General features: G+C 47.1%; 1 protein-coding gene across 3 annotated transcripts; it reads left to right on the top strand.

Moving 5' to 3' along the window:
• The first annotated feature begins 261 nt into the window (after positions 1-261).
• On the top strand, positions 262-14,809 carry LOC117035503 (carcinoembryonic antigen-related cell adhesion molecule 6-like). 3 transcript variants are annotated; one of them, XM_033129404.1, is made up of 8 exons: positions 262-496; positions 1,400-1,759; positions 5,376-5,654; positions 6,063-6,317; positions 11,720-11,846; positions 12,609-12,661; positions 13,337-13,368; positions 14,430-14,809. In XM_033129404.1, the coding sequence occupies exons 1-8, from the start codon at positions 433-435 to the stop codon at positions 14,544-14,546; spliced, it is 1,287 nt and encodes a 428-aa protein (XP_032985295.1). In that variant the 5' UTR covers positions 262-432; the 3' UTR covers positions 14,547-14,809. The 3 variants fall into 3 exon arrangements, with proteins under 3 accessions (XP_032985295.1, XP_032985297.1, XP_032985296.1); XM_033129406.1 differs by lacking the exon at positions 6,063-6,317; XM_033129405.1 differs by lacking the exon at positions 12,609-12,661.
• Positions 14,810-17,559: the final 2,750 nt, after the last annotated feature.

Here is a 17,559-nt window from a genome sequence, read left to right as displayed (position 1 = left end):
GCTACTGTCCACCCAACACGGAACTGCGGTGAATGCCCAGACCCGAATGTCCCAGGCTTGTGCCTTTCCCAATGTGTGTGTGTGTGTGTGTGTGTGTGTGTGTGTGTGTGTAGGGGGTGGACGGTAGAGAGTCGGAGCTGAATAAGGCAGAGCCTCAACAGTTCCCAGGAAACAGAAACGTAGACGGAAGGTAAACGGGGAGGGGACAGAGGAGGCAGAAATGGGGAGGGGCAGGGAGGGGCAGGGAGGGTCCTGGGCAGAGACCCCGCCCCCAAGGTCACAGTGACCAGCGAAGTGCTAACTCGCGCGGGAGGCGGCTCTGCGCGCTGGGGAGCAGAACAGATTGCCCTGGTGGAGACAGCGCTGCTTGTGAGCGTTTCTGGAGCCCAAGCTCTTAGCACCGAGGGAAAGACAGAGGAGGCAACAGACATCATGGAGCCAGCCTCAGCACTTTCCCAAAGAGGGCACGTTCCTTGGCAGGGGCTCCTGTTGTCAGGTGAGAGGGGACAATTCTCTACGGGTAGAAAGGAGGATGGGAGACACTGGCTGGGGTCTCCTGGAGAGAACAGGGCTCTCAGAGGGTGGAGTGGCTTCTGTTTGGCCCTGAGGGGAGAGGACAGTGAAGCAGAGCAGGGTCGGGGAGGGGGCTGGGTAACAGGAAAACCCTATGACATGGGAGTGTGAGGGTCAGGAAAACCTCAATGACAGTAAGTGTTACCAGTTAGTTTTCAGTGAGGAGTAATGTCTGCAACTGATGGCAATCATTTCTGTCAGGGTGACACCAGAAAAAGCTTCACCAGGGGATATAAATATTGTCCTCACCACCAACCTCAGAAGTGGGCAAATACACAGCAGGAGGAGGAGGGCCCTGGGAACACCTGTTCACTCACCCAGGGGTATTTGCAGCCTGTTCCAGGCACTGAGGTACAACAGGACCAGACAAGCCCCTGCCTGCATGGAGCTCACATTCCATGGGGAGGAGACAGACAGGAAAGATCTAGATGTGATGTCAGGTACCCACAATGCCATGAAGGGAACAGAGCAGGGAAAGGTCAGAAAGTGAAGATGGAAGGACATTAGAGCAGCTGGTCAGGGCAAGTGTCTCCCTAGGACGCCCCTGAGTGTCAGCAGGGGTCTGAGGGCAGTGAGGGGCTGAGCCGGGCAGACACCTGGGGAAGAGTATTGGAAACAGAGGAAATAACAGGTTCAGAGGTGCTGGAGTAACGGTGGCCACGCTGCTGACCGTGACCATGGGACACACACACACACACACACACACACACACACACACACACACCACAGGGCTGAGAGATGAAGAGACCTGCTCAGGACCCAGGGCCTCATCTTCCATCCCAATACATAAATCCAAATGTTGATCAATTTCTCCCTTTCCTCCTAGTCTCACTCTTAACCTTCTGGAGCCCGCCCACCACTGCCCGACTCGCTCTTGAATTGATGCCGGCCAATGCTACCAAAGGGAAGGATGTGCTTTTCCTTGTCTACAATCAGACTGAGAATCTTATAGGCTATGCCTGGTTCAAAGGGCCAATAGTGAACAGCAGCCGCCAAATTGCATCCTATAGGATAGACACTCAGAGCAATGCCACCGGGACAGCATACAGCGGTCGAGAGACCATATACCCCAATGGATCCCTGCTGTTCCAGAATGTCACCCTGGAGGACACAGGATCCTACACCCTACAAGCCCTAAATACAGATTTGCAGGCTGAACTAGTAACTGGACAGCTCCGTGTATACCGTGAGTAATTCGTCCCTGACCTCTGGGTGTCGGGTGGGGTGAATTCTACTTCACACACGCAGACTGACAGCCTGGACTCTGTCCTCACCCCCTGCACATTACGTCCCACATTGGGGCTTCAGTATTTAGTGCAGGACACACACAGTGAGACAAACTTCACACGATCAGAGTTCCCTTCCCGGATTCCAGCCCCTGCAGACATTCACCCCAGAAAGTAGGACCAGTCTGACAGGAGCAACTCAGCAGAGGGAGACCAGTCTCAGTGCAGCCCCTGGGCCCCTCCCGTGACCATGACCCCGAGAAAAACCCTGCAGAGCTTGTCAGGGCCTGGCCTGAGTGGCCCCCTGGGATCCTCCTGGAGAAGCTCAGCCCAGGCAGCCCCTCCCCTGTCCCCTGTCACAGGGCTGCTGACGCCAGGGACGCTGGGGATCGTGTGCCACGTTGGGTTTGGTCTCCTGGGGAGGGCTGACCAGGAGCAACGATTTCCCAGGTGTCTGACCCCGAGGCTCCGGAGCTGGTCACCAGCCAGGGCTCAGCCTCAGGAGCCACATCTGGGCAGGGGCGGGGACTGGCCTTCCTTCACCTGAGCCTGTGTGGAGAGCAGAGACAGACAAGATTGTTGGCCATTAGCCGACGCCCTGGGGGACTTAGGAGACCCCAGCGCAAGGTCAGCGTCCCCAGGGAGGGACAGCGGAGAGGAGATGCTCCTGGCAGCTCCTCGTCCACCAAGGATAGAACCAGGGAGCCCTCTCTCGTGGACTAAATAATAACTGATGCCGTTACCTTGGGCAGCACTTCTATTCCAAGCTTTAGGTCAGGTAATCGTGAAAGAGTTAAGATTCCCAGGCAACATGGCAAGCCATTTACCATTTATCCTGTTTCATTTAGGGGACACTGAGTGACAGGGGGACACAGACCATGACTGGCCAATCAGAGTCATGCCAACATCTGTCTGCAGGCACAGCCCTGTCCTCTCCTCCCCCCGGGGCCTGTTATGCACATATAGACCCTGAAACCAGCTGTTGGTTCAGGTCCTTTCTTCTTAGGCGTCCCCAGTTCAGAGGGAGAGATTCTGGTCTGGGGAGTGAAAGCAAATGGAAAATTAACCTGGTTTTACTCTAGAACCAAATCACCTGCAGTAACCACCACAATCAGTGCTGGGACGCCCAGGCCTCCCCCTCAGGTGGCCGAGCCCCCCCTTCCCTGCACTGGCCTTGAAAGCAGTTGTTTCCTCATGTGTTGGTGTCACTCCCACTGGAGTATAAAAGAAAGGACTTTGCTTCTCACTCCCCACTCCACACCTGCACAAGCTCAGGGACCAACATGTAAAAAAGACTCAATTTTTGATGAAGGAGGAAGGAATTATGATGAGTGAATGAATGAATGAATGGATGAGTGATTCATAATCTCCACTGATTCTGGAAGCTGGATGCAGAGTCCTCGGAGGTTTTGGCCACACCTGTCCCCTGTCCTTCCAGGGCCTGGGACCCATGTTGCATCCCTCTGACCACCTACCCCCAAAGCCCCCCCCAGGAGCCAAGTCTCATGGTGACGACGGGGCTGCTTGCCACGGGAGGGTTTTCTTTCTCTGGACCACCCATGGTCTCTTGGTCCCTGGGGACTCTGAAGTCACCTGTAATCCCCACTGCTCATCACCATGGACAGTTCTGGCTCTCTGCTCCTTCCCTGTCCCTCGCCTGCCTCCTCCTTCATTCTAGCCACGCTGCTCTGCCCTGCTCTGCTTCCTCCACCTTGAAGCCTCCCAGGATTCTCCCACTGACACCTGTGGCCAGGCCCACCCTCCTGGGCAATAGGAAAGGACACAGAAATGAGTCGGAGCAGCAGCCCCTGGCTCCATCATGAGCCAGTTTCCCTGGTCACCAGGAGCACGAGTTTCCGCTGTGTCCCCGTCCAGGGCTCCTTACCTCCCTGATGCCAACAAGAGGAACAGGCCACAGTACAGGGACTGTGACCCCTTGATCTGGTGTCCACGTGACTCAACCAGGGAGTCAAAGGCAGAAGCACAGGTCTGTCCCCAACAGCTCTCGGGCTCACTTCACCCGACTCGTGTCTCATCCTCGTCCTGGTGTGAGGCTCCCGTTCCTCCCAGTGGTTCCCGAGACCTTCCCAAGGTGGGGCTGGTGACCCTGTGCCATCTGATGGCGTTCTGCCTATTTCACACACGTGTGTCCTCGTGCTGACACCTCACAGACAGTGAGATCCACAGGCCACTGTCCCTTCTCTTAGATGCTGTCCAATTTGGATGAATTTGCTCAAGATCTACCTCTGTTTCCTGAGTTAGAGAGAAAGGGAAGAACACATGCCACGTGCCCGTGTGGGGGCTCCTCCCATTTCCCCGATCGTCCATAGAAATTGGTGACAGGGACCTTCTTCCTAAATTTGCTAACATAACACATATTGTTTCTACTAATTTGGGCTCATTCCTCCCTTTATACAACAGAGAAACCTAGACTTCCCCTCTGATCACTTCTGTCTCTTAACAGGACTCACAATCTTTCTCTCCCTGGGGAGCCACTGATTTCACATCCACTGTAGCATCTTCCTTTCATCACAATGTGACCTGGTTGGACTGCAGAACCTGGTCTACGAACTTCAGTGCTAGACTGACATTCCTCTAGAAACTGGTCTTATCTTAGGTGCATTGAGAATGATTTTCGCATATTCTTTCACAATTTAACTTCTACTCAAATTTCTATCTCATAACTGTCTACAAATGGTCCACAAGGGTTAGATTTTTCAACAAGTTCATGCTCCCCCACTTTCCACAAGTCACCCCTTCTGTATTTGCTATTGTCTAGCAGGGTTTCAGGAATAATCGACATGGTCCTCACTGCCCTCAGCAGTGGGAGAAGAGACATCTAAGACCAAGGGCAGAGAGCATGGCCCTGCCACAGCCAGCCAGCTCCCGCCGTCCCCTCACTCTTTTCTAAATTATTCCTGCACTCTGCTCTGTCCTTTGTGGGGTCACTGTTTCTTGTCAGTCACCATTGAACACCCACCTCGTGGCCCTGTAGCCTAAGTACTGAACTGACTGCCGACGTGCTTCTGGTCTCCCCGTGTATTATTCCTGCTCACACACCCAGTTCCAGGCCATACTTACTGCCCAGTCTTGCCGGGCTTTAAGGACTATGGGACGGCCCATCATTGCTCACCTCTACGACAAGCTTGGAAAGTGGGGCTTCCGTGAAAACACATCTCGACCAGCAGTGCAGGTCTGTGTAGCTCGAAGGGGCTCAGCACCTGCACATTCCAGGTGAGCACCTCAGGGTTGTTCAGGCAATCAGCTGGTCAGTGAAGAACCAGGACAGGGGCCAGGTGGTCTCTGACTCTCAGTCCTATGTCTTTCCGTGACAAAACCCTGATACTTAATTGACACTTGAGAAAGTCTGTGCTTTCTCCCAGACGTAGAGCTGGCGGCCTTATGTTCTCTGAACACTCAGAGCCTCATGCATTTGTCTTGTGATACACAGACCTGCCTTATTCTTTGAAGGACTCAGGTTGGCTGAGAGCTGACAGGTGCCGACTCTGATTGAAGATGCCTTTGGAGGAGTCAAAGGTGCCACACAGGGCAATGTTCTCTCTGTTATCTGCACAGCGGAGTTACTCAAACCCACCATCACAAGCAACACCTCGGACCCCGTGGAGCACAAGGGCCCTGTAGTGTTCACGTGTGAATCTGAGATTCAGGACGTCACCTACCTGTGGTTGATCAACAGTCAGAGCGTCCAGAACAGTACCAGGCTGGAGCTGTCCGAGGACAATAGGACCCTCACGTTACTCAATGTCACAAGGAGTGACACAGGACCCTATGAGTGTGAAATCCGGAACCCAGTGACTGCCATTCGCAGTGACCCATTCTACCTGAATGTTCTCTGTGAGTAACTTCTGTTCCTACCTGGCCCAGGCTGCCCGCCCTAATCCACACTGCGAGAGGCCAGGCTACATCCGTCCCTCTCAGGTCCGAGTACACGGACCCTCACCCCTGGACACCCATACTAGCCATCACTCCCTCGCCCAGGCAAATCCGGGCAGGCCCAGCTTTGAGCTGAGACTAGGAGGGGACGAGCTGCTCTTGTCTCGAGAAGCTCAGGGTCAATAACCTCTCATGGGGGAAACTGGTTAATGTCTCAGACTCAGGCTCAGTGAACGCAGGGAGTTATGGTTGGGACTTTTTGAAAACTAGGTTGATCCAGCTCAAAAGGACAGTATGGCCTTTATACAGACAAGGAGTGTCCCTTTTCCTCTGATTACATCACATGTGGCTCTGTTCTGTTTGCTCCAGATGGCCCGGAGGCCCCCATCATTTCCCCCTCAGACACCCATTACCGTTCCGGGGCAAACCTCAATCTCTCCTGCCACGCAGCCTCTAACCCACCCGCACAGTATTCTTGGCTTATCAATGGGAGGCCCGAGCAATCCACACAGAAGCTCTTTATAACCAACATCACTCCGAATAATAGTGGATCCTATACCTGCGTTGTCCATAACTCTGTCACTCGCCTCAATGGGACCGCAGTCATAATTATCACAGTCTCTGGTAAGTTGCTCCCTGGACCACCAGAGCTAAGCTCTGGGGTGGAAGTCTCTCTGATTTTCAGAAAAGAGCCTAGAGGTTCTTTGCCATCCTACAGCCATGGCTACAAGCAAATCACAAATTCTTGCCCTGAGCCCTCCCATTACATCTCTGTAGACTCTCTCTTCTCCTCGCTCTTCTGATTTCTCATGGTAGAGTGTGGGTCCAGCCTCACAGTGTAGAAGGGGGTTCTCTCAGCCCCAGAAAGCCCCATGTGATCGAGGGAGCTTCACAGAGGGGAAAAAACAAAGGTGCTCAAGGGCAAGTTGCTTCTTCTGTCACTCACACATTCCTTCTGTCACTTCTTTATTTTCTGTTACCTACTGCATGTGCTATAATGAACATACAGGGCTTTGGATCAAGCTCACCTCCTTCCCCCCAAACAAAAGGATAAAACCACTTATAAGGACGGATAAGCAGGACAGACTCCTGCTCTCTGCTCTGCTGCAGGTTCACCTGGTGACTGACTCTGCTCTGATGCCATCTGTGGTAGAACAGAGGCCCATGGAAAAGTTGCACGGGCGGCCTATCCTCAATCTGGCCAAATTGTGCCACCAATCGACACCTGAGCCGTCATCAGGCCAGGCCACACGGAAATGGGAAGGAGTGAGGTGCGGCCCAGGCTCCTCTGAGCTGTGTCCTGGCGCTGAAATCACCAGCTGTGTAACGCTGTGTGACGCCAGCATATATGATATACCCAGGAGAATAGTGAATGATAGTGGATACTTGGAAAATAGATGGGTTCATCCATGAAGTTCCTTCATGGAACAGAAGGAGCAGTGCCAAAAATTTAGTTTACAGAGAAGGCTAAAGGTAGCAGGCTATTGTTAAAACTGTGACTACTTTTCTCTAGAGATTTTCTCTGCTAGTCACTCCAAGGCCAGGAAGGGAAAGTCCTATTCAGATTGAGAAATGCTTTAGATTGGAGTTTTCCAGGTCCTAAGGTCATGGCTAGTCATTCTCTAATAAATTGTTTAACAAAAAGAAAATGCCTTCCCTTCTCTACGTAAAGCTACCATACTAGAGAGGGGAAGGGGTCTGATCTTTTTGAAGCTCACGAAACTTCTAGGAACGTGACCCCCTCAGACTGGATGTGCAATATAAGTGACCCCTTGCCCCATCCTACACCTTCCTGGGAGGATTGTTCTACCAGTGGTGTGCAAAGTGATAGAACTCACAGGGGCAGACTATCGATCGGGAGACCATTACAGTAAACAGAATGGAAAGTGGGTAAAAAGCTCAGTCTCTGAAACTAATATTCTTAGTTTCTTCTCCTGGGTCTGGCACTCACTGCGACCTTGCACAAGATTTTTTTCTTTTTTCGGTTCCTATATATTATGTGGTAAAATATACATAAGATGTACTATTTTATTCGGTTAAATGTACAGTTCAGTGGCATTAGTACATTCATATTAATGGTTGTACAACCATCACTACTATCCATTTCCAGAACGTTTTCATCTTACCGTACTAAAATTCTGTCCCCACTCCCTGCCTCAACCCCTGGTAACCACCATTCTATTCTCCGTCTTTATGAATTTGACTATTCTAGGTACCTCGTATAAGTGGGATCATACAACATTTGTCCTTTTGTGTCTGGCTTATTTCATTTAGCATAATGTCTTCAAGGTGCATCCATATTGTAGCATATATCATAATTTCATTCTTTTGTTGAGGCTAAATAATATTCCTTGGTAATGTATACATTACATTTTGTTTATCATTCATCCAGCCATGAACGTCTGGGCTGTTTCTACCTTTTGGCTGCTGGGAATTAGGCTGCTGTGGACATGGGTATACAAATACCTGTTCACATCCCTGCATTCAGTTCTTTTGGGTGTATACCCAGAAGTGGAATTGCGGGATCAAATGGTAATTCTTTGTTCAATTTTTTGAATGAATTTCCCTACCATTTTCCACAGTGGTTGCACCATTTTACATTCCCACCAGCAAAGCACAGAAGTTCCAGTTTCTCCACAAACTTGCCAACAATTGTTTTCTGTTTTGTTTTTTTCAAAACCGTATAATAGCCATCCCAATGTGTGCGAGGTGGTATTTCATTGTGGTTTTGATTTGCATTTTCCTAATGATTAGTGACGTTGAGCATGTTTTCATGTGCTTATTGGCCATTTTTTTCTAATCCTTTTTTTAAAATTGGGGAACAGTGTGTTTTGCCAGGACCCATCAGTTCCAAGTCAAGTCATTGTTTTCAATCTAGTTGTGGAGGGTGCAGCTCACTGGCCCATGTGGGAACTGAACCGGCAACTTTGGTGTTATGAGCCCTGCACTCTAACCAAATGAGCCAACTGGCCTCCCCCTTATTGGCCATTTTTATATCTTTGGAGAATTATCTGTTCAAGTACTTTGCCCATTTTTTTTATTTGATTTTTTTGTTGTTGAGTTGTAGTTCTCTCTATATTCTGGATATTAATCCCTTATCAGATATATGATGTATAAATATTTTCTCTCACTCTGTGGGTTGTCTTTTCATTTTGTTGATAGTGTCCTTCCTTTGATACACAAAAATCTGTAATTTTAATGAAGTCAAATTATCTATTTGTTGTTGTTGTTGCTTGTGGTTTTGGTTTCATAGCCAAGAAATCATTACCTAATCCAAAGTCATGAAGCATTCACCCTATATTTTTGTCTAAGAGTTTTTGTAGTTTTAGCTCTTCCATTAGGTCCTTGATGCATTTTGAGTTAATTTTTTGTATATGGTGTCAAGTAAGGGTTCAACTTCATTCTTGTGCATGGATATCCAGTTTTCCCAACACCATTGGTTGAAAAGATTGTCTTTTCCCCTAGAATGGCTTTGACTCCCCTGTCAAAAATCAGGATATTTGGGGCCCCTTGAAATTGCATAGGAATTTTAGGATTAATTTTTCTCTTTCTGGAAAAAGAAGTCATTGGGACTTTGATAGGGATTGAGTCTGTAGATCACTACTTTGGGCAGTATTGTCATTTTAACAATATCATGTCTTCCAATCCATAAACACATAATGTCTTTCCACTTATTTATCTTTGATTTCTTTCAGCAATGTTTTATAATTTTTCAGTGTACGAGTCGTTCACCTCCATGGTTAATTCCTAACTATTTTATAATTTTTGATGCTGTTATAAATGCAATTGCTTTATTTTCCTTTTCAAATTGTCGTTAGTGTATAGAAACATATTTTTGCATGTTGATTTAGTATCCTGCAACCTTGCTGAATTTATTATTTCCAGTGGTTTTTTTGTGGGGTTTTTTTGGTGTGTGTGTCTGTGTGTGTGTGTGTGTCATCTTTAGTGTTTTCCACATGTGAGTTCATGTCATCCATGAAAAAGATCATTTTACTTCTTTTCAATTTGGATGCCTTTTATTTCTTTTTCTTGCCTAATTGCTCTGGCAAGCACTTCTAATACTATATTGAATAGAAGTAGCAAAAGCAGGTATCCTTGTCTTGTTCCTGATCTTAGAGGGAAAACTTTCAGTCTTTTACCATTGAGAATGATGTTAGCTGTGAGTTTTTCATATGTGGCCTTTGCTGTGTTGAGATAGTTTCCTTCTATTCCAATTTGAGTGTTTTTGTCATGAAAGAATGTTAAATTTTGTTGAATGCTTTTACTGACTCATTCTCCTTACTAGTTATAGGTCTATTCATATTTTCTACTTCATTGTGATTCAATCTTGGTAGGTTTTGTGTTTGTAGGCATTTGTCCATTTCATCTAGGTTATCCAATTTGTTGGCATACAATTATTCATAGTACTCTTGTAATTCTTATTATTTCTATAGAATTGAAATCAAGTTCCCCACTTTCATTTCTGATTTTAGTCATTTGAAACTTCTACCTTTTTTTCTTAGTCAATCTAGTTGAAGGGTTGTCAATTTTGTTATTCTTTTTTAAAGAATCAACTTTTGGTTTCATTGATTTTTCTCTACTGTTTTTCTATTCTCTATTTTATTTGTTTCCATTCTAATCTTTATTATTTTCTTCCTTCTGCTAGCTTTGGGTTGAATTTGTTCTTCTTTTGTTCTAGTCCCTTACGTTGTAAAGTTAAATTGTTGGTTTGAGGTCTTCTTTTTTAATGTAAGCATTCACAATGACAAATTTCTTGCACAAGATTCTTAACTTCTCTGAGCCTCATATTCCTGAACTGAAAATTACAATAAGCATTCCTGTTTTTTGGTATTGTTTTACATATTTCATGCAATAATCAACTAAAGACTTAGCAAAATGCACACACAGAGGAAATGTTCCATGACTGTTAGCTGCTGTTATCAGTTCTATTATCATCGGCCTCTATGAAGTCAGGTAGTCCTCGAGTCAAATCTCAGATCCACCTCTGACTAGCCATATGACTTTGGGTAAAATTTTCACCACTCTGAGCCTCAGTTTTTTCATCAGTAAAGTGGAAATAATGTCTGACAGTGTTTAGCACAGAGACTGGCACATACTAAGTATTCCATAACAGTAATATTAACATTAATATTAGTTATCAACCTTGATTGGTGGGGCAGTGGAAATAAAAAAAGAAAAAAACAAATGCAAAATGTATAAGGGGTGCATTACACACATAAATCATTGGGATGTGGTTACTGACCAAATATGGGAAAGGCAAAATAGGAGTTGAGTGCAAAGTTCCAAGCCTGGTTTGTTACTTTCCATCCCCTGAGATGCAGCCAAGATGGGATTAGACATACAAGATATTTATTGGGAAACATGCCTGTGAAGGCCAGTGGGATGGGAGTGGGAGAAGCCTGGGAGATTCCTCAGAGCACAGTGCAGGTCTGATTCCTGTGAAGGAGAAAGAGGAGGACGTTTCAGGTTGCAGTGCAGTTCTAAGAGAGTATCCACAGGGGTGATGGGCGGGGGGTAGGGGGGGCGGATACTTGAGGTAACTTCACCCATCAGAGGAAAAGCATTTCTCACAGAACTGGGCTTATTTCATATCCCTGCTGGGAGCCTTAGGTAGCGTGGTCTCCATGCAAAGGAGACAGTGAATTCAGAACGCACCGCCTTCCGTCAATGAAGTCTCCCTGACAATAGACGTGACAGGCACATATTCATGGCTGCAAGCATGAAAAGTGGGAAGTAATACAAAAGTAGCAATCAGCCTTTCTCACATTTCCAAAGCTTCAAAAATATCTGAGCGCAGAAAGACCAGGATGGAATTGAGGCAGTATGACCATCAACCTAGAAATACAGTGGCAAAAAGTATTACAAGGATATAGTCAGCTAGTGATCTCAGAGCAACCTTCCCACAGAAAATGTATTCCTTAGAGGAACAGGTAGAGACTACTTCCTGTTGACAGTTTTTTCCCATGGCACCCGCACTGTGAAATTATGCCACCTTCATTCATTCTTCTCTTTTCTATCCTTGACAGATGATTCACCACAAGAAAGTTCTGGCCTCTCGGATGGGGCTATTGCTGGCATCGTGATTGGAGTCCTGGCCGGGATAGCTCTGATAGCAACCCTGGTGTACTTTCTGTATATCAGAAAGACTGGAGGGTATGGTGGCCTTTCTCTTGTCCTGCTTTCTCCAAGGCTAACCGCCATGCTTGGGAGAGGGAAGGAGACGCCCCTCTGTCTCTGGGCCTGCATCTGCTCCTCCTCCTTCCAACACCCCTGCTTCTCGGCACTAATTCCTGTGGTCTCTCCTTTCCTGGGTTTCAAACTTCTTGTGCTCCACTTTCTCTTGGACTGGTTATTCCCATCCCCATCTGGTTTACCGGGGGCGGATCGAGTTATATTCCTTAGTCCCCAGGCAGGGAATTCATGGTCCAAGAAGGAAAAGAAATGAGGATGAAAGGAGGAGCAGGAGAAAGCGAGTTGTGTGCTCTGTCAACCATAGGAGGACGGGGGTGAGGGGGGCGGGATAGGACAGGAAGAGAACTTGAGAAAAAGCAGAAACCAAAGGCCTCTTGAGCAATAAATAAAGTGTGTGTGTATGGGGGGGGCAAATGGGGAGAAGCAGCATCTACCTACAAAAGGGAAAGGTGTCAGAGTACACAGAGGCTCAGAAGCAGTTGGAAAAGAAGGGACCTAAATGTGAACCTCAGGCAAGAGGAAAGGAGTGCACACTAGAAGGGATGGTGGGTACATTGAAGAGGAGGCCCAATGAGCAAAGGCAGTACCAACCCTGGTGTGACTGAACACTGAGGAGCCCCAAGCAATTATCTGCTGACAGTGTCCTTCCTAAGTCCTTCCTAAGTCAAGGAGCAAAGACGCTATGCTTGGGACTAGCGGTCACAGTGTCTGATATTTATTTAGGGCAAGCGACCAGCGCGATCTCACAGACCACAAACCCTCCGCCTCCAGTCACAGTAAGTAAAGCCATCACCCAGTGAGCGTTGGTGTGTTCCACCACATGCCCTGCCCTAGCAGGGAATCCTGGATTCCCAAATACTCCCTACCTTCTGAATTTGTAGAGGGCATCTCCATTTCCCAACCTCACATTGGCGTAAGTCCTCACATCCTTCTAGCCACGAAAGATCCCGCTGAGACACAGCCCCAGGAGAGACTCACTCGGCCTAGGCCAGGCAGGCCTAAGTAAGATGGACATGTTTCCAGGAGCCACTCCTCACCCTTACTCCTTCCCTCCTGCCTCTTACTGATGTGGGCACTGTCCTTTGGTGAGGCACTCCCTATCTTGTGGCGCTCTGGGTGCTGTGGGCCTCAATGCCCCTCTTTGCCACTGCGGCCTGTTGCTGAGGAACACATCTGGGCAAAAATCAAGGCCTTTGAACTGGGAAAAATCTTCAGAAGTGGACTGAGGCCTCCTCCTGCTCCCCCTCTGGTACTAACACCCTGGGTCTGGACCCCAGACTCTGAGGAAAGCGAATTTCTTAAGTAATCACAGGCTACCTCTCTACCCCATCTTCCTACCACCTGCCATCTGCTTCAGCTAGAAATGTGGACAGCTTAGGACCACCACCCTCTAAGGCTGTAAGTCAGCTTTGCATTTTCATGGATTGGTAACTCTTCTTTCACTTCCCCAGGTCCGGGTCATTCTGACATCTCACCTAACAAGGTAAGCACAGCTAGTTTCACTGGCTCACGTGCTCATGGAGCTATCTCTGTGTAGAATGGATTACTCTTGAAGACACAAATGCGAGAGCCAGATTGGGTCAGAGTTCCTCAATGCAGCAATAAACAAAGACATATTGGTTAATTACTCGCTTGGTCTACCTCTCGCAAGAACACGGGCTCTGGAGTTATCTGCAACCCTTGTTTGAGTCCTGGTTATGACTCTTAGTAGCTGTGTGACCTTGGGCAAGTAACTTAACCTCTTTGATCCTCAGCTTTGTCATCTGTAATTTGGGCACGCTGCCCACTTCAAAGAGATGTTGAATGACTTAAATGAGATACCAAACGCAAAGCAGCAGCCCAATGCCCAACACCAGAAGGCACTGAGTCATTCTCCCTTCTCTACCTTCGATCTGACCTTGCTCTTACTGTCAAAGGATAATGTCCATTCCAATCGGTCTGAGGTCTTTCTTCATTTACTTTATAATAATTTTACCAAAATTTCACTCATCTTAGCCTTTCAGTGGAGCACACATACATACTGCAAAGGACTTCAGTCATAAGCATATGACAACAATGTATAAGTTTTCATGAGTTGAACATACCCATGTAAGCAGCACGGAAGTCAAGAAACAAAACATGTCATCCCTCCCCAAAAACCCTCCAGTCACTTCCCTCCAAAGAGTAACCGCTATCCTGAATTCTAACGCACGGGGTTAGTTGTGCCTGTTTGTGCTCTCACATTGAAAATCACAGCATATCCTTATATGTGTCTGGTTTCTTTCATTCAAAATAGTTTTGTGAGATTTATCCATATCGTTGTATGCATTTGTAGTTGTTTTTTCTCATTGCTGTATCATCGTATTCCCTTGTATGAATACCATAATCTGTCTCTTCTAACGATCAGTCAAAGGATGTCAGCAAGCAGAGCTCATGGGTAATAAAAGCCCATCTCCAAAGCCAGGAGTTTCAAAGCGGTGAGAGCAGGTGCTGCTGAATCACAGCAGACAGGTGAGGGCCTGACCTCTGACACTGGTCTAACTGACTGCTGCTCCTGCCTTTCAGATCGATGAAGTTGCGTATTCTTCCCTGAACTTCAGTGCCCAGGAATCAAACAAACCAACTTCAGCTTCCCCATCTTCAACAGCCACAGAAACGGTTTATTCAGAACTGAAAAAGTAATGCAACCTGCCCTGCTCGCTGCACTGCTGAATTATCCCAAGCTTCTCATCTCCATCACTAGGAGATCCCTTTACCCTCAGGAAAAAGGAGAAGCCTCTCGCCCTCTTCACTTCTTCTGGAGGCACCTGCCCACTGCCTGGTCACAGTCCCTCCCTTTAGTGTCAACAGATGGAAAGGTACATCCGGAGTCTGTAGGAAGCCCAACGTTCTTTGTTATTGAAAGTTGGCAAAGCAGACCTTGAGATAAAGCTGCCAGAAACTCCTGACCTAGACTTACTCTAAACTTACCTTTCAGAGCATACTCATTTCTTCCCATCCCTGTCCTCTCCTGTTGGAACCTAACTGGAATGTGCCTTAACCTTGAGAGTTATGTCCTTATCCACTAAATTGCATGTGCCAGAAAAGAAGAGAGAGAAAAAGTAAAAGCTTCTTCTCTCTCTCCAAAGCGTAGTGTAAACCCACCACACCCAGGAAAAAATATATACATTACTAGTTTTTAACTGGAAAATTCTACACCTTTGTCCACTGTCAGGGTGTCTACCTGTAGGACCAGAGCCTAAACAGCTTGCTGCTTGGCTGGAATACCATCTAGCCCTTTGGTGAACCTGTCTTCAGAGAACCCACTAGAAGCAGCTAGGAAAACTACAGGTGATTCCCAATGGAATTTTTTTAATCATGTATTTTTTAATAACTTTATGGGATTTAGTCAAGGAAATGCCTACAGAAGAAGGGGGTTACAGAGAACTACCCTTCTGAGATTATTTCAATAATTATTTAAGAATGCACAATTTGAGGTATTGGGCTTTTTCCCGTTTCTCTGAGACATACCACCATTTTCATTTTTGTAACTCATTTATGTGAATGGGGTTGTTTGTACTTACTTAGCTTAGCTGTGTAAGCCAATCTGAGGGCCTTAGGTAAAAGAAGCCACCAAAACCCCTCACGTCCCCTCGGCTAGTTCTTCAAGGCCTTCATGGCAGGGGCTCCAAATAGAAAAGAAGCAGTTTTCTTACTCATGTCTAGAAGTGGCTCTAACTCAGTTTCCAGGGATCTCAGGCCAATCACCAGCCACCATTCTATTCCGTGTTTGTGCCACCCGTGTCCTGTGGGTCTGCCCCACTCACTTTCTCAGGAAACCTGCGCCTCTGCTGAGGTGTGTTTGATCCCTGAGAAGCGGGTGTCCCACAGGGCACACTGTCCCTCACACTGTTGACATTGTTTACAACCTGGAGCTGCACTGGTGCTAATGCTCATTAGGGACCTGGGGCATTATCACTGGGTCTAGGCTTCCCGAACAGTGTCTGAAATCTGTTTTCTCCCATGAGGTCTGAGTCCCAATGTGTCCGAATGAAAAGGAAGGCAGGACAAGGAGAGGCAAATGTACTTCGTACTCAGCCTTTACACAGATGGACTCTCTGGGGCTGTGGAGAGGAAGGTTTCATTTGATATTGATAATCTGATCTCATGCTGTGTCTAAGGGGACCCTCAATGAGGGTTAGTTGGGGGCAGACAGGTGGCTCAGTTAGAGCGCGAGCTCTGGGCAACAGGGATGCTGGTTCAATTCCCACATGGGCCAGCGAGCTGCACCCGCCGCAACTACAATGAAGTCAATGAGCTGCCGCTCAGCTCCCAGGTGGCCAGATGGTTGGAGCGCGGGCTCTCAACCACAAGGTTGCCGGTTCGACTCCCGCAAGGGATGGTGGACTGCGCCCCCTGCAACTAGAAACGGCAACTGGACCTGGAGCTGAGCTGCGCCGTCCACAACTGAGACTGAAAGGACAACAACTTGACTTGGAAAAAGTCCCAGAAGTACACTGTTCCCCCAATAAAGTCCTGTTCCCCTTCCCCAACAAAATCTTTCAAAAAAAAAAAAAAAAGAGGGTTAGTTGGGAGTTCTCTGTACTCAGGTACCTCTTTCAGGGTTTTCTAATCCTGACAGACTGTATATACTTCCCCTCATCCATGCTATTCTGTGTTATTTAATTTTGCCTGGCTAAGACCACTCTTGAATTATTTGTAAAATTGGCTCTATATTTATAATAAAAATTATATATCAAACATCAACATGCTGCCTCACAGTCAATACTACTTAAGACAATGTCTTCTTCACAAGCAAAAGAAAGAGAAATTGCTTAACTGGGAATCAAAGTAAGCCTATTCTAAGTCTACAGATATTTGATCTAGTGATCAGAGAATTAGCCATAGTCATTTGCACACCTGCTAACAAAGTGAGTCCATCTAGAAATCATAGGCCACAGCTGCAATCTGACTGGAAGAAACTGTCTATTTTCCTCTGGGAAAGAGATGATTTCAGGGGTCAATGATCTCCCAGCCTCTTTATTAGGAATAAGTAACACTTCCCCACAAGTGGTTCCAGTGAATCAGATGCAGCAACAGAATTTTCATCACAGGAGCCTCCACATGTTCTGACATATAGAGCTCTCTCTAGCACCTTCTATCTTCCTTGTCCCCAGTTACTTTTTTTGCCCCTTCATAGGGTCAGATCTCTTCTAACCTGAATAACCTTCATTTATTAATTCCGCTAAATATTAGCCTGTTACCTCACTTCCTTGACTTCCAAGCAATTGAAACATGTGCTATCTTTCCATTTCCTCATCACTGAATTTGTCCTCCATCCCCAAGACCACTGGAAGCAGCTTAAGTATCCACTGCTTAGCCAAATTCAAAGGTCCTCACGTAGTTTATTTTTACAACATCTAAGACCACAGACAACTTTTTCTTTCTTGGGCGTCCTTCATTGGTTCCCACCTCCTCACTGCACCCCACACACACCAGACTTAGTACTCAGATGCTGCTGTCTCCCTCCACACCACCTTCTTCCTGCAGCTTCAGTGACCTCTCTAAAGATGTCTCATACATCTATATCTTGAGACCCTACGATTTCCCAGAACTCCCAACATTCACAGCCAAATACCTTCCGAAATGACTTCCCATTTAAACTGGCTTTCCCTCACAGCTCACTCATGTCTCTCAGTGACAGCACTGTTTCCTC

Source organism: Rhinolophus ferrumequinum, chromosome 15 (assembly GCF_004115265.2).
Source record: "Rhinolophus ferrumequinum isolate MPI-CBG mRhiFer1 chromosome 15, mRhiFer1_v1.p, whole genome shotgun sequence".
Lineage (NCBI taxonomy): Eukaryota > Metazoa > Chordata > Mammalia > Chiroptera > Rhinolophidae > Rhinolophus > Rhinolophus ferrumequinum.
This window is presented reverse-complemented; position numbering and strand designations above follow the sequence as displayed.

Coding starts and splice junctions, on each gene's coding strand:
- LOC117035503 (XM_033129404.1), top strand. CDS start 433: ATGGAGCCAGCCTCAGCACTTTCCCAAAGAGGGCACGTTCCTTGGCAG. Junction 6,318..11,719: donor CATAATTATCACAGTCTCTG/GTAAGTTGCTCC, acceptor TATCCTTGACAG/ATGATTCACCACAAGAAAGT. Junction 11,847..12,608: donor TATATCAGAAAGACTGGAGG/GTATGGTGGCCT, acceptor ATATTTATTTAG/GGCAAGCGACCAGCGCGATC.